The sequence below is a fragment of the Sphaeramia orbicularis genome, chromosome 8, assembly GCF_902148855.1.
Source record: "Sphaeramia orbicularis chromosome 8, fSphaOr1.1, whole genome shotgun sequence".
Classification (NCBI taxonomy): Eukaryota; Metazoa; Chordata; class Actinopteri; order Kurtiformes; family Apogonidae; genus Sphaeramia; species Sphaeramia orbicularis.
In genome coordinates, this window is record NC_043964.1 from 32755332 (window position 1) to 32776598 (window position 21267).

At 37.0% G+C, this 21267-nt stretch overlaps 3 protein-coding genes across 3 annotated transcripts in view; all 3 read left to right on the top strand.

Moving 5' to 3' along the window:
• The window catches only part of LOC115423645 (interferon-induced protein 44-like), a 108149-nt gene that overhangs the window by 43272 nt on the left and 43610 nt on the right, over positions 1-21267 (top strand). The gene's annotated exons all lie outside the window — the stretch shown is intronic.
• On the top strand, positions 2851-17603 carry LOC115424812 (interferon-induced protein 44-like). Its single transcript, XM_030142227.1, has 5 exons — positions 2851-2901; positions 3126-3272; positions 4024-4053; positions 11111-11282; positions 17509-17603. Exons 1-5 carry the CDS (start codon positions 2851-2853, stop codon positions 17601-17603), a joined length of 495 nt encoding a protein of 164 aa, XP_029998087.1.
• LOC115423647 (interferon-induced protein 44-like) lies at positions 17707-20931 on the top strand. Its single transcript, XM_030140571.1, has 8 exons — positions 17707-17833; positions 18722-18769; positions 18865-18898; positions 19108-19324; positions 19436-19582; positions 19730-19901; positions 20007-20107; positions 20236-20931. The coding sequence occupies exons 2-8, from the start codon at positions 18724-18726 to the stop codon at positions 20404-20406; spliced, it is 888 nt and encodes a 295-aa protein (XP_029996431.1). The 5' UTR covers positions 17707-17833; positions 18722-18723; the 3' UTR covers positions 20407-20931.

The following is a 21267-nucleotide window of genomic DNA, read 5'->3' on the forward strand; positions in this document are numbered from 1 at the left end:
GTCCACAGCCAGCTGGGCTAGATAATTAGTGGAGGTGCGCACCTGAAAGGTGTTACACTCTCCCCTTCCATGGACTTCCTCTTCGGATATAAAAGACACAGACTCGGCGACAAGGCAGCAGCTCGGGGCCCTGCAGGAAGGCGTTTCATGACCAGCATCCAGTCTCCAGATGGTGTCGGGGGAAAAGGACCTGTGATAAGCCACTAATACGCTAAGTGAATGAACGTATGAAACTGTGTCGTTTGTGTGGGTGTATGTGGCTGTTATCTGTGTGAAACAGCGCGTAAGTCGATACTGTTCTTCCAGCTGCGGCGGAGCGTTCCTGGGGGAGGACGAGCCGGCGAGGAACAGCGTATCGGACCTGCAGGAGGATGAGGCCACACAACGGTTCACCGGAGGACACAAAGCAGACGCCGCAACAGTTTCCCCGACCCGGACTTGCCGCAACGGAGCGAGGCCGTGGCACTGTGACCGGACCCACAGAGAGACAAGGCCTTAACAAAGACTCACTGCATGACGCTACACGGACGCCGTCAACAGACTTGAGTATCTTGATTAGCACTTAGCGCTGATTTCTTTGAATGGATGTAGGACTCCGAGACATTCTTGTGTGTTTTATTCGTTGCGGTCCCTTTTAGATTGTTTTGTTTTAACATATTTTTAATCACTGATCAGTAGTGTTTTAACAGTTTTTATACATAGATTCCATTCTGTTATTTTATTACAAATAAATCCTTACTTTTATATAAACACTGCTTTCTTGTGTCTGTGTTGGTGTGGCCCGGGGATCTGGCTTAAAGGGGTAACCTCCGTGTGACAGTAACTTTCGTTTTTGTTATTAGAAAGAGGAAACGAAAATCAATCTGTTTTTAAAATGTGGTTTATCTGTTTTGACAGTGAAAAAATTGCCCTTAAATTAATTTTTAATCAACTAGCGGCATTGTACTTGTGGTGACATTGTATGACAGTGCCGTTCTGTGGTGCAACAGTGGCATTGCACCCGTACGCCCTCCTGTGCTGCAGCATTGGGACATGCGTCGGACACACGTTGGACAAAGACGCGCCGGATAAAGAACGTCCATTATAGTAGGATTAACCACTGGTTTGTCTTTTGTTTCTGAAAAGAAAATCCAATTACCAAAAGATACACTGACCTTCCTGTCATGTCTGCATGTATTGTTATTTTTCACTCCCTTGCTTTAGCGCATTCCTAAGGCTGGAATGAATTATGTCTAGAACCTTCCAGATTTACTTTCAGATACAGCACATCCAACCCACAACCTATCTGCTGTGATTTTGACCATGACACTAAAACTGGTATGACATGTCTTGATAGTCCACATCACACGCACCATAAGAAAGTGAAAGGTAATGAGTAAAACCTACATCAAAGTCAACAACAGAGGAAACGATACTGACTGCGCAAACTGAAGTTAGAGTTATTTGCTATTTTAATTGTTTGACTTTATTCATAAGAAACTGAGGCTGAGTTCACACAACAGTAAAACAAATGAACAAACTTACTTTCATTAACTCGCAATTCACAGCTTTGATAAATCTGACAAAAGCTGAGTAGTTTGGGACTGTTTCATTTATTTAGTATACTACAACTACATGGTGGTGTAATATTCAAATATTTAATGTTTTATAGCTGTTCACATCAAACTGTATTTTTGCCCACAATTCAAAGATTCACCACTGCTCTTGTTTCACAGATGAAAACCATATCAGTGAAACTGAAAAAAGTCCTACATATTCTGTAGCTTGAGTCACATGAAATTATGCTTATGAACACCTGCAAAAAACAACCATTGTACAGTAACTGCTCTTAGTTACATAAACCTGTTGAACTCACATCGAGGATTAAAAATGTAACATTAAAATTATCACTTGTGACAACATTGTGCTGTAGTTCATAGTTATAATAACGACCTTCACACACTTTTAGGAAAGTATGAAAGTTCCAAACATATGTTTGTTTTCAGCAGTGATGAATGTAATAGATGACAGATCTCGTCAGTGTGAAATGTAACCATAACTACCACATGTAACCAGTGTAGGTCTGTTTAATGTGATTTAACTGAAACTGAATGAATGTTAATTGAGACAATTTATCATTTGTGGTAAAAAAAACAAAAGGAGTTGAGTGATCTGACAGTGAAATGAGATTGACAGCAAAAAGAACATTTTATTATTCGTCTACAGTGAAATGCTTATAGTAATGTTTATGTAATGTTTAGAATAGACTATATACAAAACATTCATATCTGTGTTATGTTAATGTTTGTTTAAAATAGTTCTCATACTTTACAGCTATGGGAGGATTCTTCTCTAAATTTTCTTCACTGTGTAAGATATTGAAAACACTACAGAACATATCTTCAACTCTGACATGATTATACATGTTTGTTATATTTAATAAATAACATGCTTTATCTCACTAGTGCTTGATAAAGAATGGCAACCTGTACCATGGAAGTGGGTAATTTTTAATTCATCTTTAATATGTGCTTGTTGCTTGAACATAATGCAACTATTTTGCAGGTTTAATTTCCTGATACTGTGTTTCTGTGGTTTCCTGTTATTTGGTTTGACCAGAGCTAAACCTACCTGCATAGCAAGTGAAACATATCAGCACTACAGACAAAAAGTAATACTGAACATCCTTAAATTTTCTTTTTTAATTGTGACAAAGCTGAATATCTACAGTCTGTGAGGGGTTTTGAGCCTTTTCAGCCTCATGATGATGAGAAGAATGAAGATCAGCATATTAGAATTCTGCTTCATGGACCAGTTGGTCACGGCAAGTCCAGTTTTATCAACTCTGTGAACTCCGTCTTACAAGGCAGAATGACTGGACGAGCTTTGGCGGATGCATGTGGAAAGTCCTTCACCAAAAAGGTGTGAATTAAAACGGAGGAAGAAATTACCAAGTTCATGTATTGTATTTTATGCATAATGAGAGATAATATTCTTTTATTTAGTGTGTTTTATCTGTAGTGATAATTACTGCACAGATAATTTACTATCAGCTGTATTTGTTTATAATCTAGTGAATAATAAAGGACATTGGTGTGATCATGGTGACACCTCTGTTATTATAAGTTAAATCTTCTGTTCTACAGTACAAAACATACAAAATTACAAAAGAAGAAGATGGGACCTTTTACCCATTTGTCTTTAATGACATTATGGGCCTCGAGAAGGACCAAGGAGTTTGTGAGGAGGACATCAAACTAGCCATGATGGGACATGTCAGAGATGGTTACACGGTAAAGTAACTGAATTAAACTGTTAAGCAACTAACTGTGATGTGCAGAAATATGGTACATTTGATCTAAACTATGTACATGTATTGTAGTTACATGTAGTGTATGGAGAAAAAATACAGATGAATAGTATTTTTGTTTTTTATAGTTTAATCCACACTTCACATTATCCACAGATGATCCAGACTACAACACAAACCCCAGTCTGAGTGACAAAGCACATGTTCTGGTATCTGTGTCATCTCTGCCAATAAAGTACATTTACTGTCTCAGGAATTAATGACGAACATGAGGAATGTGAGGCAAGAAGCTAGTGATATGGGTGAGTACAAAAAAGAATTTGGGGGTTGGTTCATAGGTAAAGTTAAAATGATGATCTGATTAATATTAACTTTATTATCTTTGGTGTCTGCTCTTTATCCTCAGGGATTCCTCAAATGGCTATTCTCACCAAAATTGATGAAGCCTGTGTGACATGCCAAAAATAGTGCGACCATTTTTGTATAGTATTTAATTTAGGCAGCTGGAAAATAGTTCCTTTGTTTACAGGGGTTAATAATGCTCTGAAAAATTAGTTGACAGCTATGTCATTTTAAATTTCATGTATATTATGGAAAAAACATGATAAATGTAAGCAGCATCCAGGTGGAACCTTTGTCACGGGAGCGGTTGCACTCCAGGTAGTTTCAGGTGGGAACTTCCGCCCACGTACCAGACGCAATCTGGATGAAGAACTGAATGCTCCGTGTCTTGATTGCTGCTCAACTATATCTGTATTTCACAGGTTAGTAGTCGGTAAAAATAACCAGTCGTGGTTGTTTAAAGCCTTACTGCATGTGGACAGAAGTTATGAAAGTGTTTCAGTGTTGATTTAAGTACTTTTGTGAACTTTAAAAACTTCAAAGTAGCGCCGCTCTCTTAGTGGCGGGAACACGCCGCATCGCGGGTGTGTAGGTTGTTTTTCCCTCTGTCAGGTCTCGCAGGCATGTCACTAATGTTTATGTACTCCGTACTGATTATTATTTCGGCTCTCACACATGTAATACATCCTACAGCAGAACTTGTAATGGGTTAAGTGTGTTATAGATAATAAAATGGTAAGTTTAGCTCATTTTTGAGGAGTGTTAGTGTGAAATATGAAGTCAAAAGGAGTAAATTTATTTTCTTTAAGATTTAGGTATAGTAAATGGTTCTATATTAAAAGGGTTTTGTATTTCTCTGTCAGTGAACAATTTATGTTAAGTGTGTATGTCCAGAATCATCGCAGATAAGATGTTGCTGCTCTAAATACAGTCGAGTACTACTGTGATTTGCACTATATCATTATAGTAGCTCTGATTCATTTATATAAAATGTAATACCATGTATAGTATAGTGAAAATGTGATGTTATTAATGTGAATGTGTTCTGTGAAAAGAAAATGGACTGAAAGGACTTATGGACATTTATCGCACTTATTTCACAGTTATTAAGAACTGAGACAGAGATACTAAAAGTCATATTTTGAATTGCATATTTTATTTTGATGTTTGAATACAGACTCAATCTGGATGAAGAACTGAATGCTCCGTGTCTTGATTGCTGCTCAACTATATCTCTATTTCACAGATTTGTATTTTGTTATTGTGGTACCATACCTGGGACCCGTAACACCTGTCCTGAGGTCAAAGCAGACTTAAGAAACGTCTACAAAAGCAAGGAACAATAGACACATAACAGGATGAACTGTGTTGCCTAGAAGCTTCCTGCTCCGTTTTTAGATACAGCACATTCAACCCACAACCTGCCTGCTGTGATTTTGACCACGACACTAAATCCGGTAGGAAATGTCTCAGTACACCACATCACATGTTCCAAAAGAAAGTGAAAGTTAACAAATCAAAATTTAATCAAAGTCAACAACAGAGGAAACAACTCCACCGACTGCACACACTGAAGGTAGAGTTATTCGTTCTTTTATTTTAATTGTTTGACTTTATTCATAAGAAACTGAGGCTGAGTTCACACAATAGTAAAACAAATGAACAAACTTACTTTCATTTACTTGTAGTTCACAACTTTAATAAATACTCACAGAAGCTGAGTAGTTTGGGACTGTTTCTCATACAGCAATTACATGGTGGTATATTCTTGAAATAATTATTTTACAGCTTTGCACCTCAAACAAGATTCACCACTGCTCTTGTGTCTTAGAAGAAAACCATGTCAGTGAAACTGAAAAACATAAAAAAGCAAAAACCTAGTCCTATATATTCTGTAACTTAAGTCACATGAAATTATATTTATTAACACCTGCAAAAACAACCATTGTACAGTAACTGTGCTCTTAGTTACATAAACCTGATGAAGTCACAGTATGGAGATAAAAGCAAATTGTATTTTTGTTTTACAGTTTAATCCACACTCCACATTATCCACAGATGATCCATACTACAACACAAACCCCAGTCTGAGTGACAAAGTACATGTTCTGGTTTGTGTCATCTCTGCCAATGTATTGCATTTACTGGATGATGATACTATGAAGAAGATGAGGAATGTGAGGGAGGACACTAGTGATATGGGTGAGTATGAAAAATAAATTTGGGGGTTGATTCATGGTAAAGTTGAAATGATGACCTGATTAATATCAAGTTCAAGTTGACTTTATTTGTACCCGTGGGTAGATTTGTTTGCAGTAAGCTTTTCGACATTCGACTTTTTCTTTTCGACATTACTTTAATATACTTAAGATCATCTCTTCTAACACATATTAATCTCAGCTGAAATGATAAACTGCTATGAACTTGTACAAATAAAATAAAAATACAGTGTGACCAAATGTGTGAAAATGTTGGATTATTTAATTAGTTTGTTGTGTTTTTTTCTCTTTTCAGGCCTAAGATTGTTCTTTCTTTGTGTCTTTCATTAGTGTGGTCAGTGCAGATAACCGTACATTGTTAATGTGATGCTGATGTCATCACGTTGTGGTCGACAATTCACCTGTTGTGATGCAGCCTTTAAGTCCTCACAGAAATGTAGGTCTACAAGGGGTTTAGTTTAGGGGATTTCTATTAAGTTTAACCTCTTAAGAGCCAGCGATGGGTTTTCTGTCCATATTTTTGGACAAGAGTTTCACAAAAAAACTGTCCACCACAAAGGATATTCCATAAAAATTTTAAAAACAGCATCTAAAAAAAACTGTTGCATCATGATGTTTCCAATATAGGCACTTATTTAATAAAAAACAAAAAAAGCTTGTACTTTGCTGATATTTGCTGGGTCTTAGAGGGTTAAAATGAATAAGAACTTCAGCTGGAATCCCTGCAGGTCTCCATCCCTCCTCTAGATACCATCCACCCACAGATGTTTAGTCCAAATGACAAACTGATGTTGTTGCTGTAGATCAGGGGTATTCAATTAAAAAATCACTGAGGTCCAGTTATTAAATTTCCCCCAAGTGAAAGGTCTGAACCAAAGTCCAACGTGTGTCTTTGAACCTTCCCTATGTCCACATTTTCATATGGTTTCAACAATATTTATTACCAGTTTTCAATGCAGGAAATGTTTAACAGAGCACACAGGTAGCTCCTTTACCATAAGTAGAAGTCGTCCCACTGAAATACATTTAAGGTCTTTATTTCAGATTAAAGAAAAAAGAAACCTCAGAATAAAATAAATAAAAAAGTGCAAACAGAGGTGAATAAGCTTTTCTCTTAAATTAAAGAGGTCCCAGTCTAAAGAATTGAAGGTCTACACTTCAAGTAAAAAAAACTTAACATCTTCAGAAAACAATAAATAAAAAGTGGCTGTTTTAGGAAATAAAACAGTGGAAACAGAGCACCTTCTCTCATTCTTTTTTTTTTTTTTTTTTTTTTACTGTTCTTAATGAGAGAAATGGGCCCATGACTGCCCTACTAGTCATGTAAATTTTGGTTGGAATGGAGTTAGTGCCATTCTCATGCAGGTCTTTGTGTAAAAATCAATCATCACTGGCCAAACTTATGCATGGTGCACTCGAAATAACTGCATCAAGCTGTGCCTGTACATCATCCGCTATTATTTCTGATTTTCTGGTTGCAGTTGAATCTGACATCAGGATTTGTTTAATTTTTCCACATATCTCGTCTTTTTGTTGTCCCTCAAATAATATGTCAGCAACAGCATTAAAGCATTCCTTCACAACTCTCCCATCACTAAAAGGTTTTATGTTGCCCCAAAAATCACGATATCTTTAGTGAACATCCGTTTGCATGTTGCTGGACAGTAAATGTATTTGTGATGAGTCGGGTAGATCTGTTATACTGGGCTTGCAGTTCAGTTATTTTGCGTGTCCCCAGCTCAGACTTAAGGGGATAAGTTTGTGCTTTATTTCGCAGTGGCGCTACACATTGCCACTTTTAATTAACCCTTTCATGCATGAATTATGAGAACCTTAATCAGGATTTTTTTTTGAGTGTTTTTATTCCTCTTTAGGCATGAAAAAAAACCCAATGTGATTGAATTTTTTTTTTTTTTTTTTTTTTAAATCAACCTGTTTTTCATGGAGTTACAAAAATGTCCACTCAGCTACACCATGAATTTTATTCTTGAAGCAAAGAAACATGTATTTAAAACCCAATATCATAAAGTGATATGAAAACAGTGAAATGAAACCATGTTTAATGCAGCTAATGTAATGTTTTCTCACATTTTAACATATTCTAATACTAGTTATTACTCACTTCATGGAGATAATTTGCAAAAAGTAAATATTAATTAATTTCCACTCAAGAACCAATCAAGAACAGCAAAGTTACAGTAATGGTATGAATTGCAATTTATGAGATGATGCATAAGCGTCCACTGTGTTGGTTGATATGGAACTAAAACAACTAAACCCATGAATATACAAGAGAACAGCTGGAGAAGAACTGTCCACTGTAGTGACCACTATGCATGAAAGGGTTAATGCCATGTTTTCGGAGCATATGAGGCACACTGGTTTTGAACTGCTTGCCAGAAGAATGAATATACATTTCTTTGTCCATTCAAATTAAAAAAAAAAAAAAGTCTTCTGCAATAAATTTCCTTGTTTTGATGTGAGCCATGCTCTCATCACTGTCTCTTCCTCTCTGCTCTGGTGCATGCGCCACGCAATGTGAACAAGCGATGTGATTGGCTCATCTGAGTAAAGCTATTGTTGCAAATATTGTCGTAACTGGAGTAGCAGCACCTGCTGTCTATAGCCACCACCACTGGAAAAAACACTCCATGAAAATAATCTATTCTCGTGAATTTATCAGATTGGTCACAGGTCCGGACAGAACCATCACTGGGTCCAGGTAGGGACCAAGGTCCACCAGTTGATGATGACTGCTGTAGATCCCAGTGACGTTAATCATGGAGTCAATGTCACACTCATATTTGCCATTCAGTTTGATGTCATCCATGTAGATTAGGAGGCTGATGGTTGTTCTATTTCAGAACTGGGATCCAAAGCCACTCTTGGTGATGATCTGGCTGAGGGGGTTGAGGCCTATGCGGAACAGCATGGGGGCCAGAGCATCTGTTTGGTTTATGCTTCATTGGATGGTCACCTGCTCAGCTGTCTGTGAGTTGTCCTCCAGTCTTCTGCAGTCTCATCAAGTTCTGGATTAAGGTTCTTAGTGTCCTGTTCATGTTATACAGCTTCAGTTACTCCAGTATGTTTGTTAGAAAAAGTAAGAGAAAAAGACGTCTGCAGTAAATGACAGTAGAGCAGAGACAAAACCATGGAACTGGAATCACCATGTTTTTATACGGTACCACATCCTGCACAGTGTTGTTGTTATCTGGGGGCTACACACAAACAGATGACTCACACACATCATGGTTGATCAGAGTCATAAATATGTGGATATAAGACTCATTGTGAAAGGGTTGGGATCATCTCAGTGCTTTCTGCAACTCTTTTAAGTCCATCACCACTGCAGCTTCATTAGCCTCTTCTATTAAAATACAGCTGTTTTGCACTTTGCACCCTCTGCTGATCTATGTAAGTCAGTGCAATCTATGTTTTACTCCTGATGCAGAAACAATAAGAAACAAGCTAATTCATGTAATGTGCTGTACTTTTCCTATGCCCAGAGACTAATATGGTGGAAACACCTGCACTGAAGGACATCCCATTGTGTCAGTGTCACAGAACCCAGACAGAGCACACATCATGTTTGATCAGAGTCATAAATATGTGGATATAAGACTCATAGTGAAAGGGTGGAGACATCTCAGTGCTTATCTGCAACTCTTTTAACTCCTTCACCACTGCAGCTTTAATAACAGCGGTTTATTCTATGTATTACATAGTATTACAGATAATTTGTATCAAACATTGGGAAATATAATGCAGTGCAGTGTTTTTCAACCTTGGGGTCAGGACCCCACGTGAGGTCACCTGGAATTCAAATGGGGTCGCCTGAAATTTCTAGTAATTGATAAAACAGAACAAAAAAATCTTACTAATAAAAAATATATGGTGAGCTAAGAGAGACAATCACAATCCATAAAAGACATGATAAACTCTGAAGCTGAAACTGAAGCACTGTGGTACTGTTTATCTGTCAAATGTTCACTGTGGTCAGTTTCAGATGCTGCAGCTCTTTCATAATTCATAGTTTGAGTTCTTGTTTGTTCAGTATTAATTGTCAGCCTTGTAAATCCAAGCTGGACTGACTGTACATATCCTGACCAAGGAAAATAAAATTCTCACTTTGTGCAGTAATCTACACCTGGCTTTTCTGCCTCTGTCCATAATAATATACATTATATAGACTAAATGTCTAACGTTTATTTGCAACATAGTAAAGCAAACTATTACATGATCAAAAACAAATTAATTTTAGCAAAAAAATGTCTCTGTTTTGAATGTCTGGGGTCACCAGAAATTTGTGATGTTAAAATGGGGTCATGTGCCAAAAAAAGGTTGGGAACCACTGAACTACATACTTCTCACAAAAACTAGATTCAATGGACAAAAATCTGTGGCTAAAAGTAAAAACACACTCCTGAGGCAGATAAAAGGTGATCTAGTAAACGAAACAAACATACACCTACATGACACAAACAACCATGATTACTAGTGAGTATGCTAACATCTGTGCTAGACAACAAGCATCCAGGCATCATTCATTAAATAAGTTCATTAATGAGTTTATAAACAACTAAACACCGTTACAACCAATGTCAATTATCCAGAGAACAAATCCACTGAAATATGTAGAATATGGATAATTTATCTCATCAATACTTTCAAGTGCATCAGCAACAATACCAAGTCATTTAGACACTTCTTTTTCGTTCAGCTCTCACCATTTTCCAAAAGCTGGACCAAGGCAGACTCTTGTCTTGTTCCTCATTGGGTCATGTACTCTTATTTTATTCTTTGCTTCCTCTGACAACAGCCACCTCTTCCTTTTCTCTGCCGGCTCTGCTGTGGTAAAAGCCTGTGAAATGAAGGTGTGACTGGCTTGTGTAGTTACCCAGCTGTACCTGGCTGGGGGGCATGTTTGTGTCGCAGTGTCGTAAACTATGACGTTTCTCACGGGAGACGAGCTCTAGGCCACCGGTATGGTGACAGAGAAGTTGCAAGTGGCATATTCAGCCCTAGAGACCCTCGTGGGAAGGGGGAGGCCTTCCATTCTCCCCGTAACAAAACATTTAACAATCACAATTACTTTGAAGCTGTTTAATTAAGGTAAAAATCTTGAACAGTTCTGCTTTAAGCAAGTAACTGTGATATGTAGAAAAATGATACATTTTATCTCAAGTATGTACATCTATTGTAGTTACATGTAGTGTATGTAGAACAATGCAAATGAATTGCGTTTTTCATTTTTGTACAGTTTAATCCACACTCCACATTATCCAGAGATGATCCATACTACAACACAAACCCCAGTCTGAGTGACAAAGCACATGTTCTGGTTTGTGTCGTCTCTGCCAATGAAGTACATTTACTGAATCATGATGCTATGAAGAAGATGAGGAATGTGAGACTGGAAGCTAGTGATATGGGTGAGTACAAAAAATTAATTTGGGGGTTGGTTCATAAGTAAAGTTGAAATGATGACCTGATTAATATTAACTTTATTATCTTTGGTGTCTGCTCTTTATCCTCAGGGATTCCTCAAATGGCTATTCTCACCAACATTGATGAAGTCTGTCCTGAGGTTAATGCGGACTTAAGAAACGTCTACAAAAGCCAGTTTGTGAAAAAAACAGGTAGGTCTAAATGTGTTTGTTTCATGTTTACAGAGTTATAATCTTACACTGAAATAACACAAATAACCTCTTTGAGTGGAAGTTTGCAGTAACTTCTTTAATGTTATCTTGTTAATTTGTCAACATAGATGGAGGTGCTAAGTAAATCACTGGGTATTCCACTGAACTACATCTTTCCTGTGAAGAACTACCACTCTGAAATCACTCCAAATGATGACCTTGAAATGCTGATTCTGATGGCACTGAGGCAGATCATCAACTTTGGGAAAGATTTTGTGAATGACTGTAAATGCATATCGTCACACTTTGACCTGAAGTGCGAGTAGGTTGCCGAAAGGCTGCCTGGAAAAGGTCTGATTTAATCTTAAATCTATAGAAAAAACATCAAGACTAAGTCCATGTGACTCAAAAAAGGTGAAGAGCTTTATTGCCCTTAAAGTTCATCCCAGGAAATAAGCAAATGATGACAATAATAACAAAAAATAAGCACAAAGGTCTGCACAGCACCACAGTCCTTCTCTAACTGCCCTGAGCAATGTCAGACCCCTTCAATTTAAAGGCTAGGCCTCTCCCACTGCACCATACCATTTGTAATTTGAACTAATTAAACATTACATCTCTCTCCATAGGTCATTTCCCATAGCTATCTCACAAAACAATTTATGTGTTTTAAACTTACATCAAAAGGAGTCATCTAATTACTTATAGAATTTACGCACCCTCTTTTAATACTAAGACAACCTGGTATGGTGCAGTGCGACAGGCTGAGCCTATTTTCCACATTTAACTCAGGCACTATAAAAGGCATCCTGGTGCTCCCTTCAGGTCCTTTTCCACTGCCCAGAACCAGGAAGCACAATGGTTAGTGAAGGAAAAACTTAATTAGGAACAAAATCTCAAAATATGGACTCTATCATAATTAAAGACCTAATTCAACCTTACTCGTGTTTGTGTGTGTTACTGAACAATGTCATGGGGAAAAACAGCACAGATGTTTAAATGTAGCCCAGTGTGTGCACCAACCAAGCTATCAGTAGTTTGCTACTTGGCTATTGTTTGCCACGTGGAAGGAGTGACTGTGTGGTGTATGGTGTTGGTATGGTGACTGCCACATTACCTCCCCCCTATCCTGGCTCCTTTGTGGTAGTCAGCCGAGATAGGTAATCTGCCAGCAGGTTGGTCTTACCGGATTTGTGCCCAATTCTGAAACGGGTGATCCGGGTATTGCGATCTTTCATTTTGTTGATCCAAGACAGAGCCCTGTGGTCGGGGTCCAAGTCAGCTGAAATTATAAACTGCTATGAACTTGTGCAAATAAAATAAAAATACATTGTGACCAAATGTGTGAAAATGTTGCATTATTTAATTGGTTTGTTGTGTTTTTTTCTGTTGTCAGGCCTAAGATTTTTCTTTGTTTGTGTCTTTCATCAGTGTGGTCGGTGCAGATAACCGTACGTTGTTAATGTGATGCTGATGTCATCACATGTTGAGGCCTATGCAGAGCAGCGCTGGGGTCTTAAAAGTCATTTTTGTTATCAAACATTACAGACAGATAAACCTTGTTTAATAATCAAAGGCATTAATTATTTTAGTTCTCATAGTAATAACAAACATATATGCAATACACTGTATGAAAAGAGAATATTCTCCCCAAGAGGTAAAGACCTTTGGAACACCAGTTTTTCTAAAACTGAGTGGCCAAATGCATGGGCTACCCTATAAATTATGTATTACAAACAAAATTTAAATAATACATCTCAAGATCTTACATAACATATATCCCTCCAACACTATTTTATCTAGATTTTCAGATAGTGAAGAAATATGTAACTTTTGTAACTAATCCTGAAACCACTTTACAATTATTCTTTCTTTCTGTGCATTCTTCTGACTTTTGGTTTAAAATTGAAAACTGTCTTATACCTAAATGTAATGAAAATATAGTTAAAACATCTCAAAATGTACTTACATTATTTGAACATGGCATACATAATCTTGAATTTATTGTTAATCTGATAATTTTATCTGGAAAATTTCACATACACTAAATAAAATGTGTCAAAACAGTCCCAAAAAGTCCTTATGATAGAATTTGAAAAATATATTCAATCACGAGAATTTGTCTTTAACAAAAAACGCAAAAACACTCTGACAATTTATTAACAATTCTTTAAAATGGACTGAATTTACTCTCTGTAAACACACTGTTTCCCCGGGAGGCTGAGGACAGAGGCTGAGGAGTGTGATCCCCTGTGGTTGGAGTACATCCTCCGGTCCCCCTTCTTCAAAAGGGGGACCACCACCCCGGTTTGACAAATCCAGAGGTACTGTCCCCGACTGCCACGCAATGTCACAGAGACGTGTCAGCCAAGACAGTCCCTGCACATCCAGAGACTTAAGGTACTCAGGGTGACTCTCATCCACCCCCGGTGCCCTGCCACCGAGGAGCTTGCAAACCACCTCGGTGACTTCAGCTTGGGTGATGGATGAGTCCACCTCTGAGACCTCAGCCTCTGCTTCCTCCATAGAAGACATGACAGTGGGATTGAGGAGATCCTCGAAGTATTCCTTCCACCATCCGACAACATCCCCAGTCGAGGTCAACAGCTCCCCACTTCCACTGTAAACAGTGTTGGTGGCGCACTGCTTTCCCCTCCTAAGGCGTCGGACGGTTTGCCAGAATTTCCTTGAGGCCGACCAATAGTCCTTCTCCATGGCCTCCTCGAACTCCACCCAGACCCGGGTTTTTGCCTCCACAACTGCTCAGGCTGCAGCACGCTTGGCCCGCCGGTACCCATCAGCTGCCTCCGGAGTCCCACGAGCCAATAAGTGTTGATAAGACTCCTTCTTCAGCTTGACGGCATCCCTTACTTCTGGGGTCAACCACCGGGTTCGGGGATTGCCGCCATGACAGGCACCGGAGACCTTGCGACCACAGCTCCGAGCAGCCGCTTTGACAATGGACTCTAGTATGTATGTTACAAAAATTAAGAGAAAAACTTCTGCAGTAAATGAGAGTAGAGCAGAGAAAAAACCATGGAACTGGAATCATCATGTTTTTATATGGTACCACATCCTGCACAGTGTTGTTGTTATCTGGGGGCTACACACAAACAGATGACTCACACACATCATGGTTGATCAGAGTCATAAATATGTGGATATAAGACTCATTGTGAAAGGGTTGGGATCATCTCAGTGCTTTCTGCAACTCTTTTAAGTCCATCACCACTGCAGCTTCATTAACAGGTGTTTATTCTAGATATGAATTAAATAGTATTACAGATAATATATATCAGACATTGGGAAATATAATTCTAGTAGAAATTTGAATTTAGGATGTTAAACCCAGTGCCATGTTTCATTTAAAATTTTTTTGCAAAAGGGTTGGTGCTGATGCAGCATTACAAACAGTTCTGCAGTAGACAGACAAAGAATACATGGAGTTCAGTGTGTTTGAAGTATGTGGATGAACAATCACTACCAACAGTAGAGAAGACCATCATTAACAGCCATTAGAAAGGATTTGAAACTGGACAAATGGTGAATCTGGAATAAGAGGTGAGTGAAATTATGTGGAACAATGACTATGACGATCAGATACTGAGGAACATTAGATACATTAAAAGATGAACTGTGATGCCTAGAAGCTTCCTGCTCTGTTTGTAGATACAGCACATTCAACCCACAACCTGCCTGCTGTGTTTATGACCAGGACACTAAATCTGGTATGAAATGTCTCAGTAGACCATGTAACATGCACCATAGGAAAGTGAAAGTTAACAACTAAAACATACATCAAAGTCAACAACAGAGGAAGGAACTCCACCGACTGCACAAACTGAGGGTAGAGTTATTCGTTCTTTTATTTTAATTGTTTGACTTTATTCATAAGAAACTGAGGCTGAGTTCACACAACAGTAAAACAATGAACAAACTTACTTTCATTTACTTGTAGTTCACAGCTTTGATAAATACTCACAAAAGCTGAGTAGTTTGGGACTGTTTCATTTAGTATACTACAACTACATGGTGGTGTAATATTGAAATATTTAGTATTTTATAACAGTTCACATCAAACAGTATTTTTGCCGATAACTCGAAGTTTCACCACTGGTCTTATTTCACAGAAGAAAACTATATCAGTGAAACTGAAAAAATGTCCTATATATTCTGTTGCTTGAGTCACGGGAAATTATGCTTATGAACATCTGCAAAAAACATCTAATGTACAGTAACTGTGCTCTTAGTTCCATAAACCTATTGAACTCACATCCAGGATTAAAAATGTAACATTAAAATTATCACTTGTGACAACATTGTGCTGTAGTTCATAGTTACGAAAATGACCTTCACACACTTTTAGGAAAGTATGAAAGTTCCAAACATATATGTTTGTTTTCAGCAGTGATGAATGTAATAGATGACAGATGTCGTCAGTGTGAAATGTAACCATAACGACCACATGTAACCAGTGTAGGTCTGTTTATCTGTTTAATGTGATTTAGCAGAAAGTGCATGAATGTTATTTGAGACAATATCATTTGTGGTACAAAAAAAAAAAAAAAATGGAGTTGAGTTGATCTGACAGTGAAATGAGATTGATAGTAAAAAAAACAAAAAAAACAATTCTTAGTAAACAGTGAAATGTTTTTTGTTATGTTTAGTATAGACTATATACAAAACATTCATGTCTGTGTTATGTTTATGTTTGTATTAAATATTTATCATTCTTTACAGCTATGAACTGGATCTTTGGTAAACATGAAGTGGAGCCCCCTTGTAAGATACATGTAAGATACTAAAAACACTACAGAACATATGTCCAACTCTGACATGATCATACATGTCTGTTATATTTAATAAATCACATGCTTTATGTTATTAGTGCTTGATAAAGAATGGCGAGCTGTACCATGGAGGTGAGTGTTTTTTTAAATTCATTTTTAATATGTGTTTTTTGCTTTAACATGATTTGCTGGTTTAATTTCCTGTAACTGTGTTTCTGTGTTTTCCTGTTATTTGGTTTGACTAGAGCCACACCTATCTGCATAACAAGTCAAACATATCAGCACTACAGAAAAAAAGTAATACTAAACATCCTTAAATTGTCTTTTTTAATAGTGCCAAAGCTGAATATCTACAGTTTGCGAGGTGTTTTGAGCCTTTTAAGCCTCGTAATGATGAGAGGAATGAAGATCAGCATATTAGAATTCTGCTTCATGGACCAATTGGTCATGGCAAGTCCAGTTTTATCAACTCTGTGGACACCGTCTTACAAGGCGAAGTGACTGGACGAGCTTTGGCGGATTCATTTGGTGGAAAGTACTTCACCAAAAAGGTGTGAATTAAAACTCAGTTGTATTTGTTTATAATCCAGTGAATAATAAAGGACATTTGTGTGATCATGGTGACGCCTCTGTTATTATAAGTTAAATCTTCTGTTTTACAGTACACATACAAAATGACAAAAGAAGAAGATGGGACCATTTACCCATTTGTCTTCAATGACATTATGGGCTTCGAGAAGGACAAAGGAGTTTGTGAGGAGGACATCAAACTAGCCATGATGGGACATGTCAAAGATGGTTACACGGTAAAGTAACTGAATTAACTGTTAAGCAACTAACTGTGATGTGCAGAAATATGGTACATTTGATCTAAACTATGTACATGTATTGTAGTTACATGTAGTGTATGGAGAAAAAATACAGATGAATAGTATTTTTGTTTTTTTATAGTTTAATCCACACTTCACATTATCCACAGATGATCCAGACTACAACACAAACCCCAGTCTGAGTGACAAAGCACATGTTCTGGTATCTGTGTCATCTCTGCCAATAAAGTACATTTACTGTCTCAGGAATTAATGACGAACATGAGGAATGTGAGGCAAGAAGCTAGTGATATGGGTGAGTACAAAAAAGAATTTGGGGGTTGGTTCATAGGTAAAGTTAAAATGATGATCTGATTAATATTAACTTTATTATCTTTGGTGTCTGCTCTTTATCCTCAGGGATTCCTCAAATGGCTATTCTCACCAAAATTGATGAAGCCTGTCCTGAGGTCAAAGCAGACTTAAGAAACGTCTACAAAAGCAAGGAACAATAGACACATAACAGGATGAACTGTGTTGCCTAGAAGCTTCCTGCTCTGTTTTTAGATACAGCACATTCAACCCACAACCTGCCTGCTGTGATTTTGACCACGACACTAAATCCGGTATGAAATGTCTCAGTACACCACATCACATGTTCCAAAAGAAAGTGAAAGTTAACAAATCAAAATTTAATCAAAGTCAACAACAGAGGAAACAACTCCACCGACTGCACACACTGAAGGTAGAGTTATTCGTTCTTTTATTTTAATTGTTTGACTTTATTCATAAGAAACTGAGGCTGAGTTCACACAATAGTAAAACAAATGAACAAACTTACTTTCATTTACTTGTAGTTCACAACTTTGATAAATACTCACAGAAGCTGAGTAGTTTGGGACTGTTTCTCATACAGCAATTACATGGTGGTATATTCTTGAAATAATAATTATTTTACAGCTTTGCACCTCAAACAAGATTCACCACTGCTCTTGTGTCTTAGAAGAAAACCATGTCAGTGAAACTGAAAAACATAAAAAAGCAAAAACCTAGTCCTATATATTCTGTAGCTTTAGTCACATGAAATTATATTTATTAACACCTGCAAAAACAACCATTGTACAGTAACTGTGCTCTTAGTTACATAAACCTGTTGAACTCACATCCAGGATTAAAAATGTAACATTAAAATGATCACTTTTGGCAACATTGTGCTGTAGTTCATAGTTATAATAACGACCTTCACACACTTTTAGGAAAGTATGAAAGTTCCAAAAAATATATGTTTGTTTTCAGCAGTGATGAATGTAATAGATTACAAATGTTGTCAGTGTGAAATGTAACCATAACTACCACATGTAACCAGTGTAGGTCTGTTTATCTGTTTAATGTGATTTAACTGAAATTGTATGAATGTTATTTGAGACAATTTATCATTTGTGGTAAAAAAAAAAAAAAATGGAGTTGAGTGATCTGACAATAAAATGAGATAGAGATAGATAATAGAAAGAATATTTTCCTCTTGGTAAACAGCAAAATGTTTAAGTTATATTTAGTACAGACTATATACAAAAATTTCATACCTATGATGAATGTGTTTGTGTTTATGTTAAATATTTATCATACTTTACAGCTATGGGAGGATACTTCTCTAAACCTGAAGTGGAGCCCCCTTCTCTGTGTAAGATATTAAAAACACTAAAGAACATATGTTCAGCTCTGACATGATTATACATGTTTGTTATATTTGATAAATAACATGCTTTATCTCACTAGTGCTTAATAAAGAATGGCGAGCTGTACCACAGGGGTGAGTGCTTTTTAATTCATCTTTAATATGTGCTTTTTGCTCTAACATGATTCATATATTCTGCTGGTGTAATTTCCTGTTACATTGTTTCTGTAGTTTCCTGTTATTTAGTTTGACCAGAGCCACACCTATCTGCATAGCAAGTGAAACATATCAACACTACAGACAAAAAGTAATACTGAACATCCTTCAATTATCTTTTTTAATAGCAACAAAGCTGAATATCTACAGTTTGTGAGGGGTTTTGAGCCTTTTAAGCCTCGTAATGATGAGAGGAATGAAGATCAGTGTATTAGAATTCTGCTTCATGGACCAATTGGTCACGGCAAGTCCAGTTTTATCAACACTGTGGACTCCATCTTACAAGGCGAAATGACTGGACGAGCTTTGGCGGATGCATGTGGTGGAAAGACCTTTACCAAAAAGGTGTGAATTAAAACTCATCTGTGTTTGTTTATAATCTAGTGAATAATAAAGGACACTGGTGTGATCATGGTGACACGTCTGTTATTATAAGTTAAATTTTCTGTTTTACAGTACAAAACATACAAAATCAAAAAAGGAGAAGACGGGACCTTTTACCCATTTGTCTTCAATGACATTATGGGCCTGGAGAAAGACCAAGGAGTTTGTGAGGAGGACATCAAACTAGCCATGATGGGACATGTCAAAGATGGTTACACGGTAAAGTAACTGAATTAAACTTTTAAGCAACTAACTGTGATGTCCAGAAATATGGTACATTTGATCTAAACTATGTACATGTATTGTAGTTACATGTAGTGTATGGAGAAAAAATACAGATGAATAGTATTTTTTTTTTTTTAATAGTTCAATCCACACTCCACATTATCCAAAGATGATCCATACTACAACACAAACCCCAGTCTGAGTGACAAAGTACATGTTCTGGTTTGTGTCGTCTGTGCTGATACAGTACATTTACTGGATGATGATGTTATGAAGAAGATGAGGAAGGTGAGGCTGGATGCTCGTGATATGGGTGAGTACAAAAGATTAATTTGGGGGTTGGTTTTTAGGTCAAGTTGAAATGATGACCTGATTAATATTAACTTTATTATCTTTGGTGTCTGCTCTTTATCCTCAGGGATTCCTCAAATGGCTATTCTCACCAAAATTGATGAAGCCTGTCCTGAGGTCAAAGCAGACTTAAGAAACGTCTACAAAAGCAAATATGTGAAAGAAAAGGTAGGTCTAAATGTGTTTGTTTCATGTTTACAGAGTTATAATCTTATATTGAAATAACACAAATATCCTCTTTAAGTGGACGTTTGCTGTAACTCCTTTAATGTTATCTTGTTAATTTGACAACATAGATGGAGCTTCTGAGTGAATCACTGGGTATTCCACTGAACTGCATCTTTCCTGTGAAGAACTACCACTCAGAAATTGCTCCAAATGATGACCTTGAAATGCTGATACTGATGGCACTGAAACAGATGATCAACTTTGGAAAAAATTTTGTGAACGACTGTAAATGCACATGAGACAAACTTTGCTTCAGTTCATCATGAAAAGAAATCATGTAAAAGATTGATATTGTAGTTTTGGGCAGTAGGAAACATAGATTTATGGTTTCATTTAAAATTACATCTGAGATTGTATCTGATAAATCAAGCAGAAGTGCACTAGTTTTGCACAGATCTTTGACTAAACTTGTAAATGTAAATACTGAGATTAACTTTGCTTCAGCTCAATGTGAAAAATAATTGTGAAAAATTCATAATGCAGTCATATGCAATGGGAAACACATGTAGGCCTTAGTTTACAGTTACAGTATTATACCTGATAAAGCAAGTAGAAGTGCACTGGTTTAGTGGAGATCCTGAATTTAGTTAAAAACTAACAATAAAAAAACTCAATCTGTAATTCATAATATCACATATTGCTTTGCAAAGTGTTTCTTTTCAACATTACTTTCATATACTTTAGGATCACTTCTTCTAATACATATTAATGCCAGCTGAAATGATAAACTGCTATGAACTTGTGCAAATAAAATAAAAATACATTGTGACCAAATGTGTGAAAATGTTGCATTATTTAATTGGTTTGTTGTGTTTTTTTCTGTTTTCAGGCCTAAGATTTTTCTTTGTTTGTGTCTTTCATCAGTGTGGTCGGTGCAGATAACCATACGTTGTACATGTGATGCTGATGTCATCACATGTTGAGGCCTATGCAGAGCAGCACTGGGGTCTTAAAAGTCATTTTTGTTATCAAACATTACAGACAGATAAATCTTGTTTAATAATCAAAGGCATTAATTATTTTAGTTCTCATAGTAATAACAAACATATATGCAATGCACTATATGAAAAGAGAAAAAAATTGAGTGGCCAAATGCATGG

Bases quoted from the DNA above. Each gene is read 5' to 3' on its own strand.
- LOC115424812 (XM_030142227.1), top strand. From the start codon at position 2,851: ATGACTGGACGAGCTTTGGCGGATGCATGTGGAAAGTCCTTCACCAAA. The intron at 2,902-3,125 runs GTGTGAATTAAA...TCTGTTCTACAG, and splicing joins GAAAGTCCTTCACCAAAAAG to TACAAAACATACAAAATTAC. The intron at 11,283-17,508 runs GTGAGTACAAAA...CTTTATCCTCAG, and splicing joins ACTGGAAGCTAGTGATATGG to GGATTCCTCAAATGGCTATT.
- LOC115423647 (XM_030140571.1), top strand. From the start codon at position 18,724: ATGGGAGGATACTTCTCTAAACCTGAAGTGGAGCCCCCTTCTCTGT. The intron at 19,325-19,435 runs GTGTGAATTAAA...TCTGTTTTACAG, and splicing joins GAAAGACCTTTACCAAAAAG to TACAAAACATACAAAATCAA. The intron at 19,902-20,006 runs GTGAGTACAAAA...CTTTATCCTCAG, and splicing joins GCTGGATGCTCGTGATATGG to GGATTCCTCAAATGGCTATT.